A 22,714-nucleotide genomic window follows, 5' to 3' on the forward strand; every position below is an offset into this window, starting at 1 on the left:
CCTGACTCTGTGGTTTCTTCCCCAAACCCCCAAAACTTTAACCTTAGACTGTCTACTATTGACCTCACCCCTTTCCTAAGAGGTCTGTAGGGGGCATGCATAAGCACACGAACGTGCCTACCGTCCCTGTCCTATTGTTTCTTTTATTTTTCTTATATGTACCCATTTCATGTATTCATAACTATGTATATACTTATACTTATTATCTTGTAATTGATTGACAAATCAAATGAATAAAATAAATAAACATGTCTAAAGGCACCAGGCTGAGGGAAAGCTGTTTTCATTAATGAAACAATTAGTATCATGTGTAGTTTGCCCTTAGTTTTTAACTTTAACTATAGAATGTGAGAAAACTGACTTGACGCTTGGCAACACTGAAGACATATATTTAAAGAATAACTTTATGAATGTTAACCTTCGATACACGTAAAGTAACTGCTGAGAAATTCAAAGCCAACTTAAACAGAACTGTTTGTAACATGATGTATGATGAAAAACTGTAGTAACGTCTCCCATGGTAATGCTTCTTTTTCCTTTTTTAAGGAAAGTGGGGAAATGTTAAACAGCAGCTATATTTCTGCACTTAATGCAAACATGTTCAGTTACAAATCATCATCAAATGTCTCCGTGCATCGCAACATTACAGTCTCGTAGTCTAACTGAAGAATTTCTTCCTGCCAAAAATAAAGATAGGGAGAAGAAGAATTAATGTTCTGTTAGGAGCGGGACTATTTGGGGTAATAGAGTTAATGAATAAACATTCCATAGCAAGTTTAAATGGTCTAATTTTTTGGCAGCCAGATTCTCAAATATACTAAGCTTATTTGTGTTTTTACATAAATGCAGCATGACATTGTGACAGATGCTAATCAGTGTCTGCTGATTTATGGATGTGAATGCTATCCTTTCAGCTGGTTTCCTTACCAAGAGGGCTGGCTATCTCCTAGCTCAATAATAAAACAAGTCAAGTCTACTAAATTTAAATCAAGATGTAGAAAAAAATCGCACAATAATAACGTGATTTAAAAATTATCCAAATACTACTTTGAAACAACAAAATCCCAGTCTAACTCTGTACCTCACGTTAGACAGTGGCTCTAATCCAAAAGTGCATTTTTAAAAAAGGTGAAAATCAAAGAATGTACTATTAAATAGGCAAGCTTTTTGTTTAGTTTAAAAAAAACAACTTCTCCCAATGGCAGAAGTTTTGATTTGCTGGACAGAAAGCAAACACACAAACAGTCAAACTTACAGAGAATTGATTCTCTTAGGCACTTTCTTTTGAATATGGCTCTTGGTATCTGATGTAATTTCTGCTTTTTTTTTTTGCTAATTGCAGTGTTCAGATTTCTAGAACTCAGTTAATGGGAAACTCATTTATTAGCATTCTAAAAATATTTAAAAAGATACTTAAGGCTGATTATATGATCAGCTTGTGGGATTAATGGTGAAACATATAAACACCCTTTTATTGCCATCCATCAAGCTTAGATTAACTAATTTATGTTGTCACAACGGTGTCAAATTCAGAAGGAACAGTTGAGGAGTAAGATAAGGTAAGTTGCAAACTATGTGTGTAAAATAAAGTATGATATATCTGCTCCTCTCAAACGAACTATTGATTTTGATTCAATATACTTTTTTAAACAACAGAAACATCTACATTTCACTGATATCAAGAAAAACTTGTAGGTAATTAATTTTGGTTAAGGTTCATAAACTATAAATTATATGGCAACCTATACATAAACTGCACTGGGCTAGAGATAGTAAGAATTAGAATGGGAAGCACTTGCAGCTCATTGGCTGGAGGTTTCCTGCATTGGGAATTTATAAGTTGATTTTAAAAATCATTCTCCTAAGCAATTCCACTTGCTCAGGTGCTGTTCTTCTCTTTAAATTCATGTTTCTATACTAGGATATGGAAGGAATTTTAATTGTTTTTCCATAATGCAGATGTTATTTCCTAGAAACTAACTGAAAATTGAGGAGCTACAATGCCAGCGTATCAGGATATATCCGTTTGTGGGACGCCACCATAATAAAATTGCTCAACACTCTCACCTTCTTTTACAATCAAATTATATAAAATTATATTGATATCCATCATTTATTCCACGTAAACCATTATGGGCATTATTTTAACATGCATACTTACAGTATGAGCGTTTTCACAACACCCACATTGTCATTCCTCATAAATCAGTTTGAAACTAAGCACAAATAACTTCAAATCTTTCAGGCTTGAAACACTGAGAATCTCACAAGCCGATTAGTGCTTACCCTACATCTAACAAAAAAAGACTTTAAAGAACATTTTTATCTACTATCAGAACTTCATCAAACAGATTTAAATAGGTGGCTATTTTGTAATCCGCCCTGTTTTGAAATCTACCTACATAATTCTTATGGGAAGGTAAAAAGTTGTTTGATAGCAATCGGACACAGACAGAAGAAAAGCTATGTATTTGCGTATGATAATAAATTACATTTAAAAGAGAGAAAATAGGTGTTGGTCTTGGTTAACTAGCTTTTAGCTGTACAAAATAAAAATACTTCAGATAATTATTAATGAACAAAATGATATTTAAAGTATGTAAGAGTCTGGCAATATTAAACATTCTTATTGGATATGAAACCCAGAGTTACTATTGAGAAAACATATTTAGACTAAATTAATTTGCTTAGAAATAACACTGATTATTTTTTTAGGTAAAAGAGACAAGAAATGAAATAATATTGCTATAACATTTGTTTTTTTATAAATAAAAAAAATGTGTTTACTTTGTGTTTCTATACTCTTCATTTATTGCTAATAATTGCTCATTACTGCTCTATGTGAAGCTGCCTTTGAAGACCACCCAACAGTCATAAATAATCTAGAATGCAGCACCATGGGAAGATATAAGTTGCGTGATTTCCAATAAGTTTTGGTTGCAGTTCATAGTGCCTGATTATTTATATGTAGCCTTTTTAGGACACAGGATTGGGTAATTTGTGGGATGTCTGTTTCCAAAAAATATCTATCCATTCCACACACTTGAATAAAGTAAACAAATGTTATAGCAATATTATTTCATTTCTTGTCTCTTTTACCTAAAAAAATAATCAGTGTTATTTCTAAGCAGTAGGGGTGTCAAACTCAAGGTGGGTGGGTCCGCCCTGGAAACAGTGAAGGACCAGCCTGCAGTGCCTCTGCCAGCAAAAATGGAGCTCGGGAGGGCCACGTGTGGGCCTCCTAGGCTCCATTTTCACTGGCAGAGGGCTGCAGGAGGCTGTCATGGCCGAAAATGGAGCCTCGATGAGTGACATAGAGCTGGCCATGCCCATCCTGGCCAGGCCCGCAGCCCACCGAGGTTAAACACAACCCTGATTCAGCCCTCAATGAAATAGTGTGTGACACCCCTGACATACAGGGTCCCTTCCTTAAATAATGTCATCTTAGGAGTCCCAGTATGTCAAGAAGCCCATAAAACCTAATCAAATGGCCACATATTTAGGCATCAAGTGCCAATTGCTGTAAACCACACCATTGCATTTCTACTTTTTTCCCCTTACTCTTGTGTAACCTTCATTTATACAATGTTGCTTTCCTTCATTCTTTGTGGTTTTCCCATGAACAGTGTGCCTTAAAAGATCAGGGGATTGAGTATTTTATCAATGAAATACATATTTGACATGATCTTCAATAACTTCAAGCAAATTTCAACTTTTTATGCTACTTATGGAGCATAAGGAAATCCCCTTTCCCCTCAAATGCTCAATTTAATTATGCTGCAGTTCTCCAGAGATTTAACAAGGGTCTCAATTTACAACTCAATGAATGACTGAGAGAAAACTGTAGATGGTGGCAGAACTTGGCTGATGTTTTTTAGGTTTGGAAGAAAGGCAGGTTTGATGGTTGTTAGTACTTGGGTGAGCGATCACCAGGAAATTTCAAGGTTGTAGGCTAAAGCAAAGAGGAAAATCCCAGAAAGTGATAGTAAATCATTTAATTACTACTGCCAAGAAAATTGCATAGCCACATACATGTAATTATCAAAGCTAATCCTAACTCAAGGGCAGTTTCAGTTGAAAATTGTTACATGAGTAGCTGAGAAATGACGTAAGTATGGGACTCTGAAAGTAGACTGAAAGTGATTTATCATCACTGCGCATTAGTCCCTTTCAACTTTTCCCAACTGCTTCAGTGTCTTTCTGACCGAGTTTATACTTCTTCCACAACATAAGAAACGATCCTAACAAAGCTTGTTTCAAGCACACTGCAAAATCCTACCTGTGATGGTTGTGTGCTAGCAAAAAACAGATTTTTCAAGAAGCTGATGATCTGCAAGTAGATACGATGGTTATCCTCTTGGCTATCTGAAGCACAGACTGTGAATGCTGAGCTGCAAACAAAATAATCTATACTGAGGCCTCCTATCAATTGTGTGGAAGAGAAAGCAAGCCTTTACCTTAAGAAAGTGCATATAAAGGCCTGTATGATTACAGGTTTGACTGAAAGGAAATTCACATAATTGTCCAGCTTTGCTTTGCGGTGCCAATACTAATGGAAAACCGTGACTCCTGAAATTAGGCTGCTCCCAAAGTGTTCCTATGTAGTGCCACCTGAGCAGGTCTGCATCACTGCCCCTTTCAGCCTGCCATGCCAGAGTTCACAATTAATGGCAGACAAAAGCCAGTGTGTCAACATGTTGCTGGCTCAGTAGGGTTTTTTTGGTCTCTTCATAGGGATAATCAAATGTGTAACTTCTATATGTTGTCAGCTGATCATCAACCTCTGACACACTCCAATGACTTTTGGGGGATGACGGCAACTGGTCAAGCAATTTGTCCATTAAAAGAAATTAAAAAATGGCTGTTGGACCTGGAGGATTAATTACCTTCATAGCAAAAAGAGGGCTGAGGGGCAGAGAGGGCATGGTCCCACAGGAAATAGCAATATCACTAGCAATAGCACTTAGACTTATATTGCACTTCAAAGTGCTTTGTAGCCCTCTCTAAGCAGTTTACAGAGTCGTCATATTGCTCCCAACAATCTGGGTTCTCATTTTACTGACCTTGGAAGGTTGAGTCAACCTTGAGCTGGTCAGGATTGAACCCCTAGCAGTGGGCAGAATCAGCCTGCAATACTGCATTCTAAAGGAAACTTGTGGGACCATGAGCATTCATGTGACATATATTGTCTGCATGTGGAGTCTTGAGGCAGAATATTACACAGCATAACTTCTAGAACACCAGAAAATCTCTTTCAGCTCACTCAGCTATAGGCTGCCTTGAAATACAGGCAAAGGTATAAGAACATGTGGACCGAGACCAGGAAGTGCTTGTGGCAGGATCAGGAGACTATGTGGATATGGCCTTATAATCTTCTCAGTGCGATATCTTTTAGAAACATTGACCAAGGCAATGAATAGCCCAGACATATAGGAACAAATAATTATTCTGAACTAGTTGAATATTCCAAATCTTCTTCCCTTTAGTGCATCTTTTTCCACTGTAGTTCTTCCTGGCATCTCTATCCCAGTAATGCATATTTCTCAAATCAGAGCCCCTTGTATACACTGCAAGATCCTCAACTTGGATGGCATGTCTATAGCACTGAACCTTTACACACCAAACATAGTAGTACTGGTGATCATGGGTTATCTGTCAGTTTGGTCTCACAAGAAACATCTATTCTTGTACTTGAACAATGACATTTAAGAGAAAGTCAGTGAACACTTACCAGTATTTTGCAAAAGGCTGCCCCCGTTTTTTAGTTAATCACACTATTTCCAAACTGGTTCTATAAAATTATAACTTTCACATTATCCCTGTTCTATAAAAACACATCTCCTAGATTATGTGCTATTCTCTCACTTATGGTCACTTGATTAGACAGTGTTGAATTTCAACCTGATAAGTAAACAGGCAAATTCTTTAGACACTTATTATAGTATTATTGTTCCTGAAGATTAACTTATTACTGTTCTTTCTCTTTTAGTCTGCCTTATATTACAACATAGCAATTTATCTAGTTAAAACCATTACCTTTGACTGGATATTTCTTGTGTTTCATTTCTATCAAGAAAACTAGTGGCCACATCAAAAGCATCTTCAAAGAGGATCTAAAAGAGAAAGCATTCTGGACATTACATCCAAAAGCATCATACAAGAAAACTCTTTTTAAATTCTTGCTGTTGACTAGCATTTATTCGAATGATTTCTAAATTAGTAAGGAGTGCAGCACTTGGTTATTCTATTTATTTTATTTCTTAATTTGATTTGTCAATTGCTTACAAGATAATAAGTATAAGTATATACATAGTTATGAATACATGAAATGGGTACATATAAGAAAAAAAAAAGAAACAATGGGACAGGGACGGTACGCACGTTCTAAGATGAAACTGTTTGGTACGCATAATTGTTATGCACTATTTTTTCAGCAAAGTTTTAAAAACAGTTAATAACTTTTACCCAAGAACATTTATTTTATGGTTTATAGTTTAGGATAATTTCTAATTATTAAGGAGGTTATAGTTTATTAATCTCTATTTTATGTTCTCAATGAGCTTGGTTGTAATTAAGATTGCTCAAGAAGAATCCAACAGTGTAAAGGAATAACTAAATTACTCTCAGCCTCCTTATTAGATATTCTTTTTCTGAAACTGATGTTTATAGTGACACCCCAACATGTGCTGCTTTGCTAACAAGTGCAACAGGAAAAGGCACTGTCAAAACATTTTAGGGCATAAGACATTATGACAGGAATTAGTTTCTCTGGAACCTATTTAATTAAAAATAATAATATCCTTCCCCAATGCCTATTATCTCCCATGGATTTAGTGGAGAAACCCACATAAATACTAGTTGACAAATGAGGCTTTGTAGTTTTTCCACCTAATCTACCAATCACATATTTCATCTGGTTCCTAACCATATGCTTTAATTACCAAACTGAGCCAACTGGTGAATAAAGCAATGATGTGACGTAAGGTTACGTTCTGAAAAGACCAAATGTGGTTGTGCTGTAATTAAGATTATTATATGATATAGGTTGCTTTGGTTACAATTTTATTTACTCTAGAGAAATCTTTTTTAAAAAATTTGAGCTGTTTTTTGAACCATTTCTGAGAGTTATTGTCAAGATCTATACTTATTGCTAATTTAGCCATAGTATTTCCTGGTGTTTTAGAAATGATTATACCGTCCTCCCTTTTATTACTGAAGAAATAGAGACTCAGCAATTTTAAATGTTAGAATGATACATTTAACTAACTGTTCAACTACAATCATAGAAGACACCAATTCTCACCTCCTCCGGTGTGGACACTACTGAACCGCTGGCTTCCTGACTATTGGTTCCACTGTCCCTCACACTGCTCTCATCAGTACAGGCAGGTTCTTGAGACGCTGTCTTGATCTCAGAGATGGAATTCTGTCTTTGACTACAGTAGTGCAAAACACTGTCCTTCCTGTCTTCTGGGAGACCCTGCCACAGATGGGAAACAGCTGTGGAGACCACAGGGAGCATAACTTCTTCTGGGCTTACAACTGCATTATCAACCAACAAGTCTACAGTCTGCTTGTAAAAATACAAGTATCTGGAATGAAACAGGAAAGGAGACATCTCTCACAATATCGTCTGGATGGCATCTAACAGGCATAGAGCAATAAGTTGACTACACTTTGGGCATCACTGAATTGAAATGGATGGGAATCAGGCACATTCAGTCAGAAGATCATATTGTTTATTGCTCAGACAATGAAAAATGAAGAAAGGGTGCCACTGTTTTTTTGTCATGAAGAATGTACAAAGACAGCACTTTGGTACAATGCAGTTAAATAGATTTCATGAACAATTCTTTAATATGAGGATTATTCAATTTTTGGCCCTAACTACTGATGCAGAAGAAGTTGACAAATTTTATGGTCAAATTCAATCTGAAATTGACAGAACACATATACATGATATGTTGCTTATGATTGAAAAGTGGAATTCTAAAGCTGGACACAGTAAGGACGACATTTAGTTGGATTATATGGCCTAGGGAACACCACCAGATCAAACATTTGACCATATTATTGGCACAAGCAGATGGAAGAGTTCAGTTACAACAGCAAAGATGCGGTACGGGGCTCTTTACTCATGTGCAAATTCCAAGACAGGGTTAAACCAGTTTCCACAATATGATATGGAACACTATATATCCACCATTTTCAAGAAAAACTTTGAAGTCCTGAACTTTATTGATGGGAGCCAGTGGCACTGTGGAATGAAATCAAATAAGTTGTTAATAAAAAGTATGAAAAGAGATTGTCTACGATCAAGAAATAGAAGAAACTGAACTGGATGTTTGAAACAGAAAGTAGAAACTTTTTGAAAAGAGAAGACAAAAACCAAGAAAGACAAAATTTTCTGGAAGGCTCTAATTAAAAATTTACATGGCCTAGGGAAGGAATAGTATTATAATATCTATAAAGACATCTAAGATGGAAACAGACATGGAAAACTAAAGAAAGTCTTCCAAAAGATTTATTAAACTAGAAAGAGGGTCTAACATCTAATTGATTTGCTAATGATGTCAACAGACAGATTCAAAGAAATCAAACATATAAGGAAGGAGTACATTGAAATTCTGTACAGTACTGATGTCAACATCCAAGACATCCAAGATATTCATACTTACTAGAATACCAAGTTAAATCAACACTCTAATTATTATCAAATTGGAAAGCTGTAAGAATTGATGGAATATCTTCAAATATATAGCAAGCAATTAAGACGAATCAGTAAAAGTTCTAATTGAATTATGCTAGAAAATGTGGAGAGCACAATGGCCAACCAGTAGGAAGATGTCAGGTTAAATACCAGTACCAAAGAAAAGATCCTTAAGAGACTGTAAAACTGCCACACAATAAATTGACATGCAAGCAAAATAATGCTTAGGATCATCCAACACAAATTAGACTCTTATTCAGCTGTTCAAATTGGTTTTAGAAGAGGGCAATATTATTGCAGATGTATTTTGGAAAAATGAGAATAAAAAAAAATACCACCCAAATGTCAGTGTACCATTCATTGACTATAGAAGACTTTTAATATTGTCAACCTATTAAATATCTTTAGAAAACAGGATTAACAGAACATATCACTATCCTCATGCAAAATTTATGCACAAATATGATGCCACAGAATATGATGAAACAGACTGGCTCTAATTGGCAAAAGAATAAGGTAAGATAAGGCTATACTGTATATTATCTCCTTATCTGAAAATATAATGAGAGAAGCTGTATTAGAAAATGAGTGCAGTTTTAAAACTGAAGAAATAACCTGCTCTATATTGAAGAGACTGCTCTGATATTTATTAAATTTATATGCCGCCTATTTCACTGTTGCAACGATTCTGGATGACTTACATAATGAAAAAAAATACAAAATGAATATTCCTATATGTTGATGAATTATCTTCAATGTTTCAACTCAAAATACCAGAAGTCACAAATACTAGAGGCCTGACAAGGAAGATCGCTACTTTAGCTGCACCGCTAAAATAATTGCAAGGACACAGAGCTTAATGGTTTAACTACAGAAAATAAAGTGTAAGAGAACAAAACTGATGAGAATTATCAAATAATTTGGAAAAATAATTTTCTATCTAGAGTGCCTGACAAGGCAATATCCTGCAGAAAATTGTTACTCAATAATTGCATCCTTAATTAAACCAATTAATATTCTATGTCAACATTATCTGTTGCTAATGTTCTGCAGCAAAGGAATAAAAGGACAAGAAAATGGTAGTGTCTGCTTTTATCATTATCGACATTCAAGAGGTCGCTTTCTAAAACATTTCATGGAAGGAGAAAATCAAGATAACTCTTGCTATAAATGGAGTTCCTGTTTTAAACAAAGTTTTTACTGCCATTTCTTATATTTGCTGTTCATGGAAACAACCAGCTTGCCACATAAAATCAAACTCAAAATATTAAACACATACCTTTCAACCATGATTTATACAGAATAAAATGTAATTATGAGACCTCACAAAATGAATATATCCAAAATAAAATCCAGAACAACTTCCAGCATGTATTTATTTATTCTTCATAAAATTCTAAAGTATTTCAAGTTGATAGCTGAAAATGTCAATGATCTCAACATTTAGTAATGATGATAAAGGAGCACAGAACAACAATGGGGATAATAATTATTTATTACATTTATATGCCACTAGATTCCCAGCAGCTTTGGAGGGGTATTCAAATGAAACATTAAAAACAAGAAAAAGACAAGAGATAAAAATGTAAGTAAAAATGGTAAATGTGACAAGAACCAGACAGGAACAAAAAAGAAACAAATCCACATAATCTAACAGAGCGTCATTCAGCCTTGCTAAGGGCCTGGAAGAAGAGTTGCATCTTCAAGGCCCTTTGAAACATCAACGGGGTGGCCTGTTTGGATCTTGAGAGGAATCACATCCCAGAAGGCAGGTACTGATATGGAGAAGCCATGCTTCTGACTATCAACAGATGGTCTTGTTTAATCAAACATGCCAAACTGAGCATGCCAACCAAGCCAGATCAAATCAACTGGGCAGACATTATGGGTAGCAGGCACTCCCTCAAGTTATCAGACCTTATGGTAGGTAGGGTTTTATAGATAGGGACCAGCACAATTAATCACAGACAAAAGTAAAATGGCAACCAGTGCAGCACACAAAGCAGATGTGTTGTATGGGATACCAAGGTATGACTACCACTGCCTACATCACTGCATTCTGGACCAACTGAAACTTTTGAGTGGTCTTTAAGGACATCCCTATGTAGAATACATTGCAGTTAAATTGTGAGGTTGGATGATTGTCAGAAGAGGCTCTAATCTAGGAAAAGGCCAACAGGAGCTGTGAGTTCAGGAATATCCCCAAATTGCTTACTATTTATCAGTTCTCTCAGGGAAACCAGAAACACGATGTCATAGGCTAATTCTGCTTTATTGTTAAGGCTACACTAACAGAATCTTGCAAATCTGAAAGTACAAATCTCCCACAATCATTTTGCAGTCTGATCACTTAAGAGTTGGTCCTTCTTGTTTCTTTCTCTAATTAACTAGTTATGAAGGGGTATTTCGCTTTTGTGTCTGTTCCTTAGGAGGCATCTCTTTTCCCTGCCTGTCACATACAGTTACATCTAATCCAGCCAAGGTCACAGACAGAATATTCAAGATCTGGGCTGCTCAAAGACACACACGTCCCTCAGCCATTCAGTCTTTGTAGACCTGACTTAGAGATGGTTCTTCCCCATCCAAAGACAAACAGTCTCCAGGCACTGGGATGAAACCTTGAAATTCTCACTTGGCCAGCCCAAAAGCAAAAGATAATAGACTAAGATTAAATACAAAAAAAATGACCAAACTAATGACAACAGGCAGAGTTATCAACATTAGAACTAACAATAAAATTGAAGTGGTGGATAGCTTCTGTTTTTTGGGATTGACTACTAACAGTAAAACAACTAGAAATATATTACAAAGTGGCACCTCACAAGGCAACAATGAAAGTCTGGAAAAGATATCCAAAGGCCTGATCATCAGCTCCTACTTCCCCAATGTCTACACTTACTGTGACCTATAAAAATTAGAATTGCAGTGTCAATAGTTTTACTTGTGACACTCTATGGATGCCAAATTTGTACTGACACAGAATAAAAGTATTAGTGCTTTTGATATTGGAGAAAACTCAAAAATACCGCGGATAGCTGGGGGAAAAATAAATGCATCATAGTACAAGCAAATTGAAGATAAGATCTTTGAGTTAATGGACCTTTACCAAATGAGGAAGGAATTCCTTTTATATGATTCTGTCACGATTCTTACTTTGCTTTCTGCTATATTAAACAAATTATGATTTGTAGGATGGCATTTGGGTTTTTTAAGTGTAACCTAAAAAACCAGGAATTAATTTCTTACATTAATTAGGAGACTAACTGTGGAATTAGAAAATAAATACAAGCAAATTCACTAAAATTTTGAAGAATATGAATAATTTGCATTATAAAAACGGTGATCATAATTGCTTTGAAAGTATCACTGTAAAAGGGAAGGAATGAGACAAGAAATCACAAAATAATTTTATAGGTCATGGATTAAGAAACAAATCCTTGTACTGATTTTTGCCATCTCTGAAAAAATAGATAGGCTAATTAAGAAGTTGTGTAACTGAAACATGTTTGCACCACCTGCTGGTCATATTCCATAGTTATTCTGTCCCCACTTCATTTCTCAGAAAAAAGTGGCTTGCTGTAAAACATATTATGCCATGTAATAGGTATACAAGGTCCTACTATGTGATAGGCACATTTAAGAACAACAAAAACAGAGCATACATTTTTCAGAAGCAGTTCAGGTTAAGTAGTGGCTTGCAATTTGTATCAATAAGGATTTCCAGCTTATTTGGAGCTTTTGTTACATCTTTTTTCTTTTCTTTTATTTCTGCATCTTTGCTTTTTTCTTCCCTCATTTTTTTTCTCTTTTTCCCTTCAATATTGGTTCTTGTTTGTTTTTATTCTAAATTAAAGCTTTTAATAAAACTTATAAAAAAAGAAAGCAAATGTCACTTTGTTGACTAGGATTCTTGAATAACATGACATAAACGAATCTTTTCACTGAGCTATACTATAACATAAATGTAACATACTTACTTTCTTCTATCCTGCAGTTACTAAAAACTATTACATGTCTTCATTCATTCAGATATAGACTAACTCAAGAAATTTAACCCTATATAATGTTATTTGTTGAATCAGTTCAAAAGGAGAAATATCTTATTTCTTCATGTACCGTTCAAACTCCATGAGATCAGGAGAAGAGGTAGCTGGTGACTGTGTTAGCCTTTGACTTACATCTTCTTCTACAATTGGTTTCTCATGTTCTTGAATCACGTACCAGACTGTGGTGCCATTTTGACTCAAAACATCTGAAGAATGTATGACGCTACAAAATAAATGGAGGGGTTACATAAGTCCATTTTTTTGTCATAAACATGTGTTGAGAAGTCAACAAATTTTGTCTAGCGTTAATTATTTTTCAAGAAATATACTAGGCTACAGAAACCACATGGGGAAACAATATAAACAATGAGAATAAAGAGAAACAAGCATTAAAAAGTGGGACTGAGATTCATCATGTTAAAAATCCCACTTTCAAAATCTCTATTTCACTCTAATTTTCCTTCTTCTTGTTTCTGCAACTCAGTAAAGACTGTAAGTCCATGCAAATTTCATAGGATAGAAATGTAATTATTTTCTGAAGTTCACAGGCTTGAGATATTTAAAAGGGATGCTTTCAGAAAGTTTAAATTTTGTAACCTATGGTTGTTGAAATACATCTTGACATATTCCTCCTTTACATCTTCCAAACTGGACAGATTGCCATCTTCCAGATTTAAAACTTCTGTTGGCAACAGAAAGAACATCTGTTACTAATAGGCATATTCTGAAATTTGAATATAATGAAATGCATTTGAAGAAAGTATTGTAGGAAAATATTTTTTAAAAAAAGACCTATTATCTTTAATATTGGTTGTTTGTACTTTTATCACTACTAGTATTAATATTGTGTTGCTGCCCAAATGATATACATGAAGTATGTCACTAAAATAATCCAAACTTATAATTTCAACCGATATAACAAACAGATAATACAGTATAATGGCAACAAATATTATATAAGCAACAAGCAGAAAGTTCTATGGATAATGACCTAGCTATATTTTGGGAGGGGCTACAGCTCATTGATGGAGCACAGATGTTCTCTGAAGAAGTGACAGTTTCTCATATTTTCAGCTAAGGCCACCTGATAATAGGTTATGCAAAAGCCAATCACAGCATGTGATGCTTGAATAAATAAATAAATCACCCGTAAATAGCAGCTTGAAGAACTCAAAAAATAGGCTGGAAAATGATGACATGAGCAATGAATTGAATATCATAATGGAAAAAGAAAGTGAATAGAGTTTTCTTTGATCCAAATACAGTTGTATTTAATAAATCATATTTGAGAATGGAAGAAATAGAGATTTTATTTCAGCCCAAAACTAGGAATATAAAAAGAAACCATTACAAACACAACGAATAACAAAATGCACACAAAAAAGTAGGATTTAAAACAGAAGAGCAAAATTGGACTTAATCTGTAGATCAACTTTTATATCACCTTTCCTTTCTTGGTAAGCATAGTGCTAATTTTGCCACCTTGTAATATTGTCTGAATTTGAATCATATAAAAGAAGAGAAACATATGTCTGATCTAAACAATGGGGAACATTTTAACAAATATAGGATAACAGCTACAAATAACAAATATATAGTTTTAAAAGATTTTAGTATTTTAATTGTAAAATATTTTTTTTTAATTGTAAGCTGCTCAGTCATTGATTGAGATATGCTATGATAGAAATTGACTGATTGACTGACTGACTGGCTGAATGAGTGAATGAATGACATTGCCCTTCAAAATTGTCCATTCCTCTGAAGAGATATTTTGGTGCTTCTTTTTTTTGGCTTGGGTAAATATATATTTATATCAAGTTCAGCACCTATTCAATCTTAGTTGATCTAAAAAAGACTAAGCAGAGTTCTTCAAATTAGTACTTGGGTAGGAGCCCACCAAAAAAATCTCAAGACCATAGATTTATTTAATTTATTTAATTTATATGGCCATCCATGTCACAAGAAAGGACTATGGCTATGTGGGGGGAAAAAAGAATAATAAGTATGTCAATCATATAAGCACACACACAAACGAGATTCAGTCAGCAATGGAGCAGCCTTCAGGTCTTATCTGTCTGAGACCCCGAGGCCTGATGACAAAGAGAGGTCTTAAGAAAACTAAATCAGGAATTCGAAGTATTTTCTGGAAGAAAGCAGTGCCAAATCACTTTCATATTGCTGACAAGAAAAAGTCAGTAGGTATGTCTGTAAAGTGCCCCACAGTGAGATCAAGTCAGAGTCTAACTTTTATGAATGCTCACTGAATATCAAACATGGAAATTTACAATCTACATGAAAATTTTTAGAGATTAAGCACAACCTCCCCACCTTCTGATAATTCTGTTGTTGGAACTTCCTTCCAACAAATATGAGATGGAAAAGATTCATCTTCTCTTGTTTCAGCCTTATAATGATTCTATAACTTTGCCACTAATCTATTTTTTTAAAGAAAAAACAAGGATATAGCAGAGGAAAAAGATTTAATGAGCACTTCCATATAGTACCTTTCATCTTCAACAGATTTTCCAAAGTTTGCTCCAATTCCTGGATATAATTCTTAGCTTGGCATAAAACTTGAGACTAAACCAAAAAACAAACAAACCAGAGCCTATTGTATGCATTCTGAATAGGCTAATATTCATGTATTCATTTAATTGGTTAGCTAATTAATTAACTGGATTTCGAGGCCAACTTCCAAACATGAGATAATATGGCATTAAACCGTCATAAATACATGCCTGTTGCCAAGTGTGTAATTTTTGATGTGACCATGGGGATGCTGCAATGGTTGTAAGTTGAAAATGCCCATAATTCACTTTTTTCAGTGCCTTTGTAACTTTGAACAGTCACTAAACAAATGGTTGTAAGTTAAGGACTATCTGTATTCTCATCTACTTACACTAAGTATAATAAATAAGTCAATCAGGAAGGAAATTAAAACTTGAGAAACAAGAGGCTTTGAAACAGCTTGAGAGGATAGACTACATGTAGTCCTTGACTTATGATTACAAGTGAGCCCAAAATTTCTGTTAAGTGAGAAATTTATTAAGTGAGTTTTGCCCCATTTTATGACCCTTCTTGTCACAGTTGTTAAGAGAATCTCTGCAACTGATAAGTTAGTAACATGGTTGTGAAGTAAATCTGGCTTTCCCATTGGTTTTGCTGATCAGGTTACAAAAGGGGATCTAATGATCTTGGGACATAGCAACAGTCATAAGTATGAACCGGTTGCCAAGTGTCTGAATTTTGATTATGTGATCATGGGGATGCTACAAAGGTCGTAAATGTGAAAAATGGTCATAAGTCACTTTCCCCCTCCTGCGTAAGTTTAAATGGTCACTAAATGAACTGTTGTAAGTCGAGGACTGCTTCTATTGTATTTATTTATTCCAGGAAACCTGATTCTATGACAAGAACTAGATACTTTTATTAAAAAAAAAAGTTTCTTCATTAAACCTTAATTATTCTTTCAGTTTAGAGGTTTACTTCTCTAAAGTAGCTATTTTTTACAGACTGAAGATTTTGCTTTGACTTTGCACATACCTCAATCATCTCAGCAATAGATTAAAATGTATATTTGTACCTGGGTATGTATTTGTTTTCCTAACATGTTTTTTTATTGTGCTAAGTGCACTGGGTAAATCAGTCTTGCTTTTGATCTTTTTAAAAAAATACATGAAACAGTATGAAACAGGCTTATAAATTAAGATACCAAAATGTCATCGACCAGAAAGAAACCAAATTATAAATCCGTATTTCCATATCACATTCTGCATCACACCTTGATAGCTCAAAGCTCTAAGCCAAAATAAGGACTCTTGGTGTCTACCAACTTCCCTGACATCTGACTTAAAAGAAAAGAGAAACCTTGGGATTCCTTTTGCTAAATGGATGGTTAGTAGTGGACAAGTAGAGTTGCTGTGAAATTAGATGGGTGGCAAATAAATTTAATAAATAAAAAATATTTTTTTTAAAAAAAATGGATTGCTATGTCTGTCATGGCAGGGTTTTTGTGAGTTGGTATTCTCCCATAGTATTTACTTCTTTATTAAAAAGGCTGCTTGCTCTTACTCAGAGATATAATTCTAGCACACAGAGGACAATTCCCTACATTTAAAACAAAATCGGAACAAGCATTAAATCAAACTTCCATGACAGCTTTAATTTCATAAATGAAATTTAAAAACAGCATTGAAGAACATGTAAATAATACAGCAAGAATATTGATTACTAAGTATTATTCTTATTGTATTTAATTTTTTTTCCACGTTTAGACTTGCATACTTATTTCTGTACCTTTGAGACAGAATTTTCTTGCTGCGAAAATACAGTTTCTCGTAAGTTGTTGAATAGTCCTGCCAAAGTAGCTCTATGACGTGCCTGAGATAAGCGTCTTTTGCCCAATTGTGGCTCTATACCTTGCAGACGAGTATGGTATTTAGGAGTCACTCTGGCATATGGGGTGCTGTAATCTCCAGATATCTCCATCAAAATCTGAAAGATAATACCTACACTAAACAAGCATAATGTGAAACCTTTGGTTTCTTACTGTATTAAGGTTATAGCATCACTATGAATGAATTAGATCAAAATTCATTTTAATTGCTTTTATTTATGCAACAAGGAAAATAAGATGGCCAAAATTAGATGAAAATATATGCATGTTCAACATTTTCACTGTTATAAAGGTCAAAATGCTTAAATCTTAATATTTTGTCATTTCGCCTGTTATATCTTGATGCCAAATGATGACTCCAGTGGTTTAAAGGTCTATCTGTTATTGCTATTCTTATTCATAGTACTATTAGTTACACTAGTATTTATTACATTTTCATATAATTTTTTTGTGTGTGGGGTGGACAATGACACTCTGAAATTTCATGAAGCAGTCAAAGAGCTGAAGAGTTTTGGGACCCCTGTCCTAGAGCCGTCCAGCCATCTTGGTGCTTATATAGTAATAATGAGAAACTTTCGACTGCCTCCATAATGCTGGGTGGTGCTAAAAGGTATATGTCACAGGTAGAAAAATAGCTCATGGCACAAGGTCAGGCTGTTTCAGTTTCGAGTTTACTTAATAAAGTTTAGGTAATCTATTTCTGTTCTTGCTCTTACAGATAACATATGTATGATGACTTCCTTGCTGTCTGCTTGGACGATGAGGAAGAGCCAGCTATGAGGACTTTGGTGGGGTATGTATGCGGAGCAGCATCGGGAAGTTGCTGAGGGTCCCAAACCAGGAATGGAGAGGCCGGGGTCATGTCAGAAGGGTCACTGGAGGGGCAACCGGATGAACTCCCAGCTGGAGAAGAAAAGGAGAGGCTGGCCAGTTTGGATGAGGAATTGCCTTCTCCACCTGATCCGCGGACACGCAGGGCAGAACAAAGGCAGGCCCAATGGAGGCCAGCAAGGATACTTGCGAGGAGGCAGCCTCACCCCTAATAAGCTACGCTGGCAAGTATTTAGTTGGGCAAGAAGAACAGAGGGTTGTTGAAAACAACTGCCCATTCTCCAGCCATGTGCATGCTTGCCTTCATGAATTTTCCTCAACTCTGGACTGTGCTCTGTTTGACCATGAGTTTGGACTTTGGACTTCTTCATGGATTTTAGACTCATACCTTGGACTTTGGACTATACTTGAATTGTGGACTTTATAAACTCTTGCCTTTGCTTTTGAACTCGGTATGCTCGTGTCTAGACTGAAAAGCTGTAAGTGCAAAATATGCAGGCAAAACATTATCAAGAACTGAGCACTAGAACCACTTTATGTTTGTACAACAGGTTTTTTTTAACTGGCATTTAGATTGGTTTCAGGCCTAGTGCAAATTGTTGTCATTAACTTAAGAATTTTATAGTTTGAGACAATACAGTATTGAATGAAGCATTTTCCTTCAATTTGTTCCCAATTTTCAAGATTATTAAATGCCTTGTTTTGAGTGCCTTCATATGTTGAGATGTAATAGGAGGTTGTTGTCAGCAATGGACATTTTCATTAATACTCTCCTAGTTTGCGGTCTACATAGCATGTGTATAATTCCAGGGGAGCGCTGGCAAAAATTCAAAATTGTTAATTCTTTGGTTTTTTTTTAATATGTGTTGTCTCTGCTGGTTTAAAATGTTGCTTTATATGTTGTTTTATTAATTTTTTTCACCGATTTTACTGTATTTTTATGGTACATTGTCTTGATCGATTTTTTCTCTAATACCCAATTAGCAATTACAATTTAGCAACAATTATAAATAAATATAGCTTTCATTGGAGACCTTGAGACTATATTTACATGACACATTTACTCAAGGTTTGATTAATCAATAGTTTTCTGAATTTGCACAAGAAAATAAACTCATACAAGCTGTGTTCATTCAAATGATAAAAAGTAGGTGGCTAAACAGAAAGTCATCCAAATGTGAAAGGGCCAATCTACCAGAATATATTGTATTATAGAGGTAGTCCTCGACTTATGACTACAATTGAGCCCAACATTTCTGTTACTGAGACAGTTGTTAAGTGAATCTTGCCCCATTTTATGACCTTTCTTGCCACAGTTGTTAAGTGGATCATTGCAGTAGTTAATAACACATTGTTAAGTGAATCTGGCCTCCTCATTGACTTTGTCAGAAGGTCACAAAAGGTGATCACATTATCGCAGAATATTGCAACCTTCATAAATATGAACCAGTTTCTAAACATCCAAATTTTGATCAAGTGATTATGGGGATATTGAAAGGTCCTAAGTGTGAAAAACAGTCATAGGTCACTTTTTTTCAGTGACATTGTAACTTTGAACAATCACTAAATTAACTGTCGTAAGTTGAGGACTACCTGTATTAGCATATTACAACTATTAGTATATTATAATCCTTCTAATGTTATGTATAGAAAATTATTTTTATGAAGAAACATTCAATAATATATATGTATGTATGTATGTATGTATGTATGTATGTATTTGTTTTCTTAAGTTTTCGCGGGTACTTACATGTATGGTATTCAGCTTTGTTCGGGTATTTTCCCACATCATTGTAGTTGTGCTTTTAAAGTTGTAGCAACGTTTCGGCAGAATCTCATCTGCCATCATCAGGCTTCTGTACAGATGAGATTCTGCCGAAACGTTGCTACAACTTTAAAAGCACAACTACAATGACGTGTGAAAATACCCGAACAAAGCTGAATACTATATAGATAGATAGATAGATAGATAGATAGATAGATAGAGATATAGATAGATAGATATAGATATATAGATATAGTGTATGGCACATGTTAGTTCAGGGATCAGCGAGGTCGCTGGCTGCTTCTATGAAAGGAATTTTTTCGGGAGGTGTTATCTTTACCCGTGGGATGCCTGAATGCCCGTAGGCAGTCAGGGGAGGCTCCTTTCTTGTTCCTCCGTGGTTTATTTGCTCACAGAAATCGAGCCGCCGAGCTGCCAACCTCAGCGGTGCACAGGTCCAGCGTCTTAAATGAGCCACTGCAGCCCATTTGCCATATAAACTTCTACCCATAGCATGACACAGTAAAGGAACATCAGCTGCTGTCTTTGAATGAAATTCTATTTAAATTCAGTCTTTCTGTTAGGAGGCTCAAGATCATACACCAGAATTTATACACACAATTTCATTAGAAAAATTAGGCAAATAGACATTAGATAATATAATTCAGTAAATGGATTTGAATATAGGTTTCATTCTAATCATGATAATCTTGCTTGTCAGGCTATACTGTTGACCCAGAGTAATAAAAATACAAGAATCATCCTTCCTGCATATTCAATGAATATATCTACAATATTAGTTCAAATGAATGGTTTAAATATGATTTAAATAAATTAATAGAGAATAAGACTATTTATTCAGACTCCAAAAATTGTGGAGTATGCTTGTAGTCCAATGTGCTTAGCACAGGACATGATAGATAACAAGGCTATTTATGGCTTCTAGTTAAAATAGCAAGAGATTACTTTCAACATTGAAATAAGGCAAGGTGCAATACAGCAGAATTCCTCTCTTGCTAATGGGTTTCCAATTGGTATTTGTCAAAAGAAAACACCTTGCAGTTTCAGTTGGATCTATTCTTTTTTTTTTTTTGCTCTGATGTTGTCCTATTGAAAGAGAAATATTCCTTGCTTCTGACTAAATATGCGTTTAGGGTATTTTAAAAAGTGGGGAATAATAGTCCATAAATTGGTTAGTCATACACTTTGCATGCAAAAGAGCTAAGATTTCTTCTCTTGAATCCCAGAGAATTACTGCTACTGCATAGACAAGTTGGAAGGACCAATAAACATGACAACATTCCCTGAATATCAGTGGTATTGGAAATAGCAGCGTTTATCATTTTCTCAGCTTGTTTTTCCCAGGATTTTCAAATTACAAGTAACACCATTCCTCCTGACTTCGAAAGATAAAAGAGGTTGAAACTTACTACTTTTTCTATTAACTATACAGCCAATCAGCCACTCTATGTATCTACCACCGTCTGCGTCCGGCTATTCTCCGGGTTCGTCCCGTCCCTTTCTGTAGAAACTCCCTTTCTTTTCACCATAGTTTTCTAACGTCAGCGTGCCTGACTAACCTTCCTTAGGAGTGCAATTCTTTCCCCACGTTATGGTCCCAGTTCCTCACTCCACGCTCTCCCGTCTTTACAGACTCGACCCTGGAATACGAGAGACAAAAACTACACTTTTCAGAGTTACGCGACTCACTCATTCGTTACTCCCAAAACCTACCACCCACTCCACCTTGCATACGTTCCACTCACCCACCTACCGACTATCCCCGCACACGCTCTCACCATAGCATTAACTTAGCGGCGCATAATATGACCAATCACATCGCAGGAGAATTCGCCAACTTCCAGTAGGAAGACGCGAATGTTAAGCAAGAGATTCTGACCGAGGTGATGCCGGAAATAGTAACAAAAACGCGGGAAAGATAAGGCGAGGCGAAGCGAGCAGTTAAGAGAAAGTGAAGGTTTCAGAGTCCTGGAAAAGAGATAGTTTTGATTTGTGTATTGTTTATTATATATTAGGTATATATTAGGATATGGGGTTGTTTTCACACCGTACTGGAGCTCCTGAAGATTTCTACGTGTTTGCTTCTAGGTGCAGTGTGTACTGTACACAATGTCATCAAATAAGGGTGTTGCACTCTCCGTATTTAGTTTAAACCGGGTCTACTTGCCTGTTATACCAAAGCAGCTGATAATATATTTCATATAAATAAGGTGCCTAGAAACATACCCAATTCTCAGATTGAAGTAGACATTTACTTTTACTCTGCCCTATTTCTTTAACAAACTTGCCTACAACAAATGGTCTAGAAATGCACCATAATTATATCTTCTCCAAGTAGTTCATTTTTTATGGAGGTACTGAAAGTTTTGAACTTAGCATGCAGATTCTAAGAAGACTTAATACCCTTATTTAAGAATAAATAATATATAAAATATTTCTTTTTAAGTGATAGGGTAAATTTGCTCTAACCAGGTATCATTGCTGACTTGGTGTCAGTAACAAACTAATGACTGGTTGTTATAGATATTGCAGATTGAAACTGCATAATTAACTTTAAAATGTTGACGAACTTAGTTCAACATTTTAAAGTTAATTATGCAGTTTCAAACTGAACTATCTATCTGCAATCTGTATGTGCATAATATGACTACCATTCTTGAATTAAACTGATGGTTCATTTTCCATTCCATAAGTCCTTAACTGGATAGAGAACATAGTCTGCAGCAGCTTTTTGCAACCGTAATCCAATAAATCCTGAAGTCTGCTCTGTTAAAAACTTGATTCATATTTTAATCTATTCATATAGCAATACCATAATCTTTTCAAGATTGAGAAGCCCAGACCTTGAAGGCTGAAACTACCATCTCCATTTTTTTGCTGTATCCTATTCCTTTTTTGTCTAGTGGTTTGTGTCAATTGCATCAATAGCCCAGTAATTGAGAAGG

The 22,714-nt window shown here is 35.3% G+C and overlaps 1 protein-coding gene across 8 annotated transcripts; it reads right to left on the reverse strand.

The window, feature by feature from the left end:
• Positions 1 to 374: 374 nt before the first annotated feature.
• On the reverse strand, positions 375 to 21,604 carry STRA8 (stimulated by retinoic acid 8). Of its 8 annotated transcripts, none has more exons than XM_087934667.1 (10): positions 21,548 to 21,604; positions 21,329 to 21,409; positions 17,053 to 17,250; positions 15,261 to 15,336; positions 13,354 to 13,438; positions 12,827 to 12,979; positions 7,304 to 7,592; positions 6,037 to 6,113; positions 4,280 to 4,391; positions 375 to 677 (listed from the first exon to the last, which is right to left on the reverse strand). In XM_087934667.1, exons 3-10 carry the CDS (start codon positions 17,242 to 17,244, stop codon positions 606 to 608), a joined length of 1,056 nt encoding a protein of 351 aa, XP_087790793.1. In that variant the 5' UTR covers positions 17,245 to 17,250; positions 21,329 to 21,409; positions 21,548 to 21,604; the 3' UTR covers positions 375 to 605. The 8 variants fall into 8 exon arrangements, with proteins under 8 accessions (XP_087790793.1, XP_087790795.1, XP_087790796.1 ...); XM_087934669.1 differs by having other exon boundaries at positions 21,523 to 21,576; XM_087934670.1 differs by having other exon boundaries at positions 21,179 to 21,409; positions 21,523 to 21,576.
• Between the last annotated feature and the right edge of the window lie 1,110 nt (positions 21,605 to 22,714).

Source organism: Pseudonaja textilis, chromosome 5 (assembly GCF_049901715.1).
Source record: "Pseudonaja textilis isolate UNSWEBS1 chromosome 5, rPseTex1.2, whole genome shotgun sequence".
Lineage (NCBI taxonomy): Eukaryota > Metazoa > Chordata > Lepidosauria > Squamata > Elapidae > Pseudonaja > Pseudonaja textilis.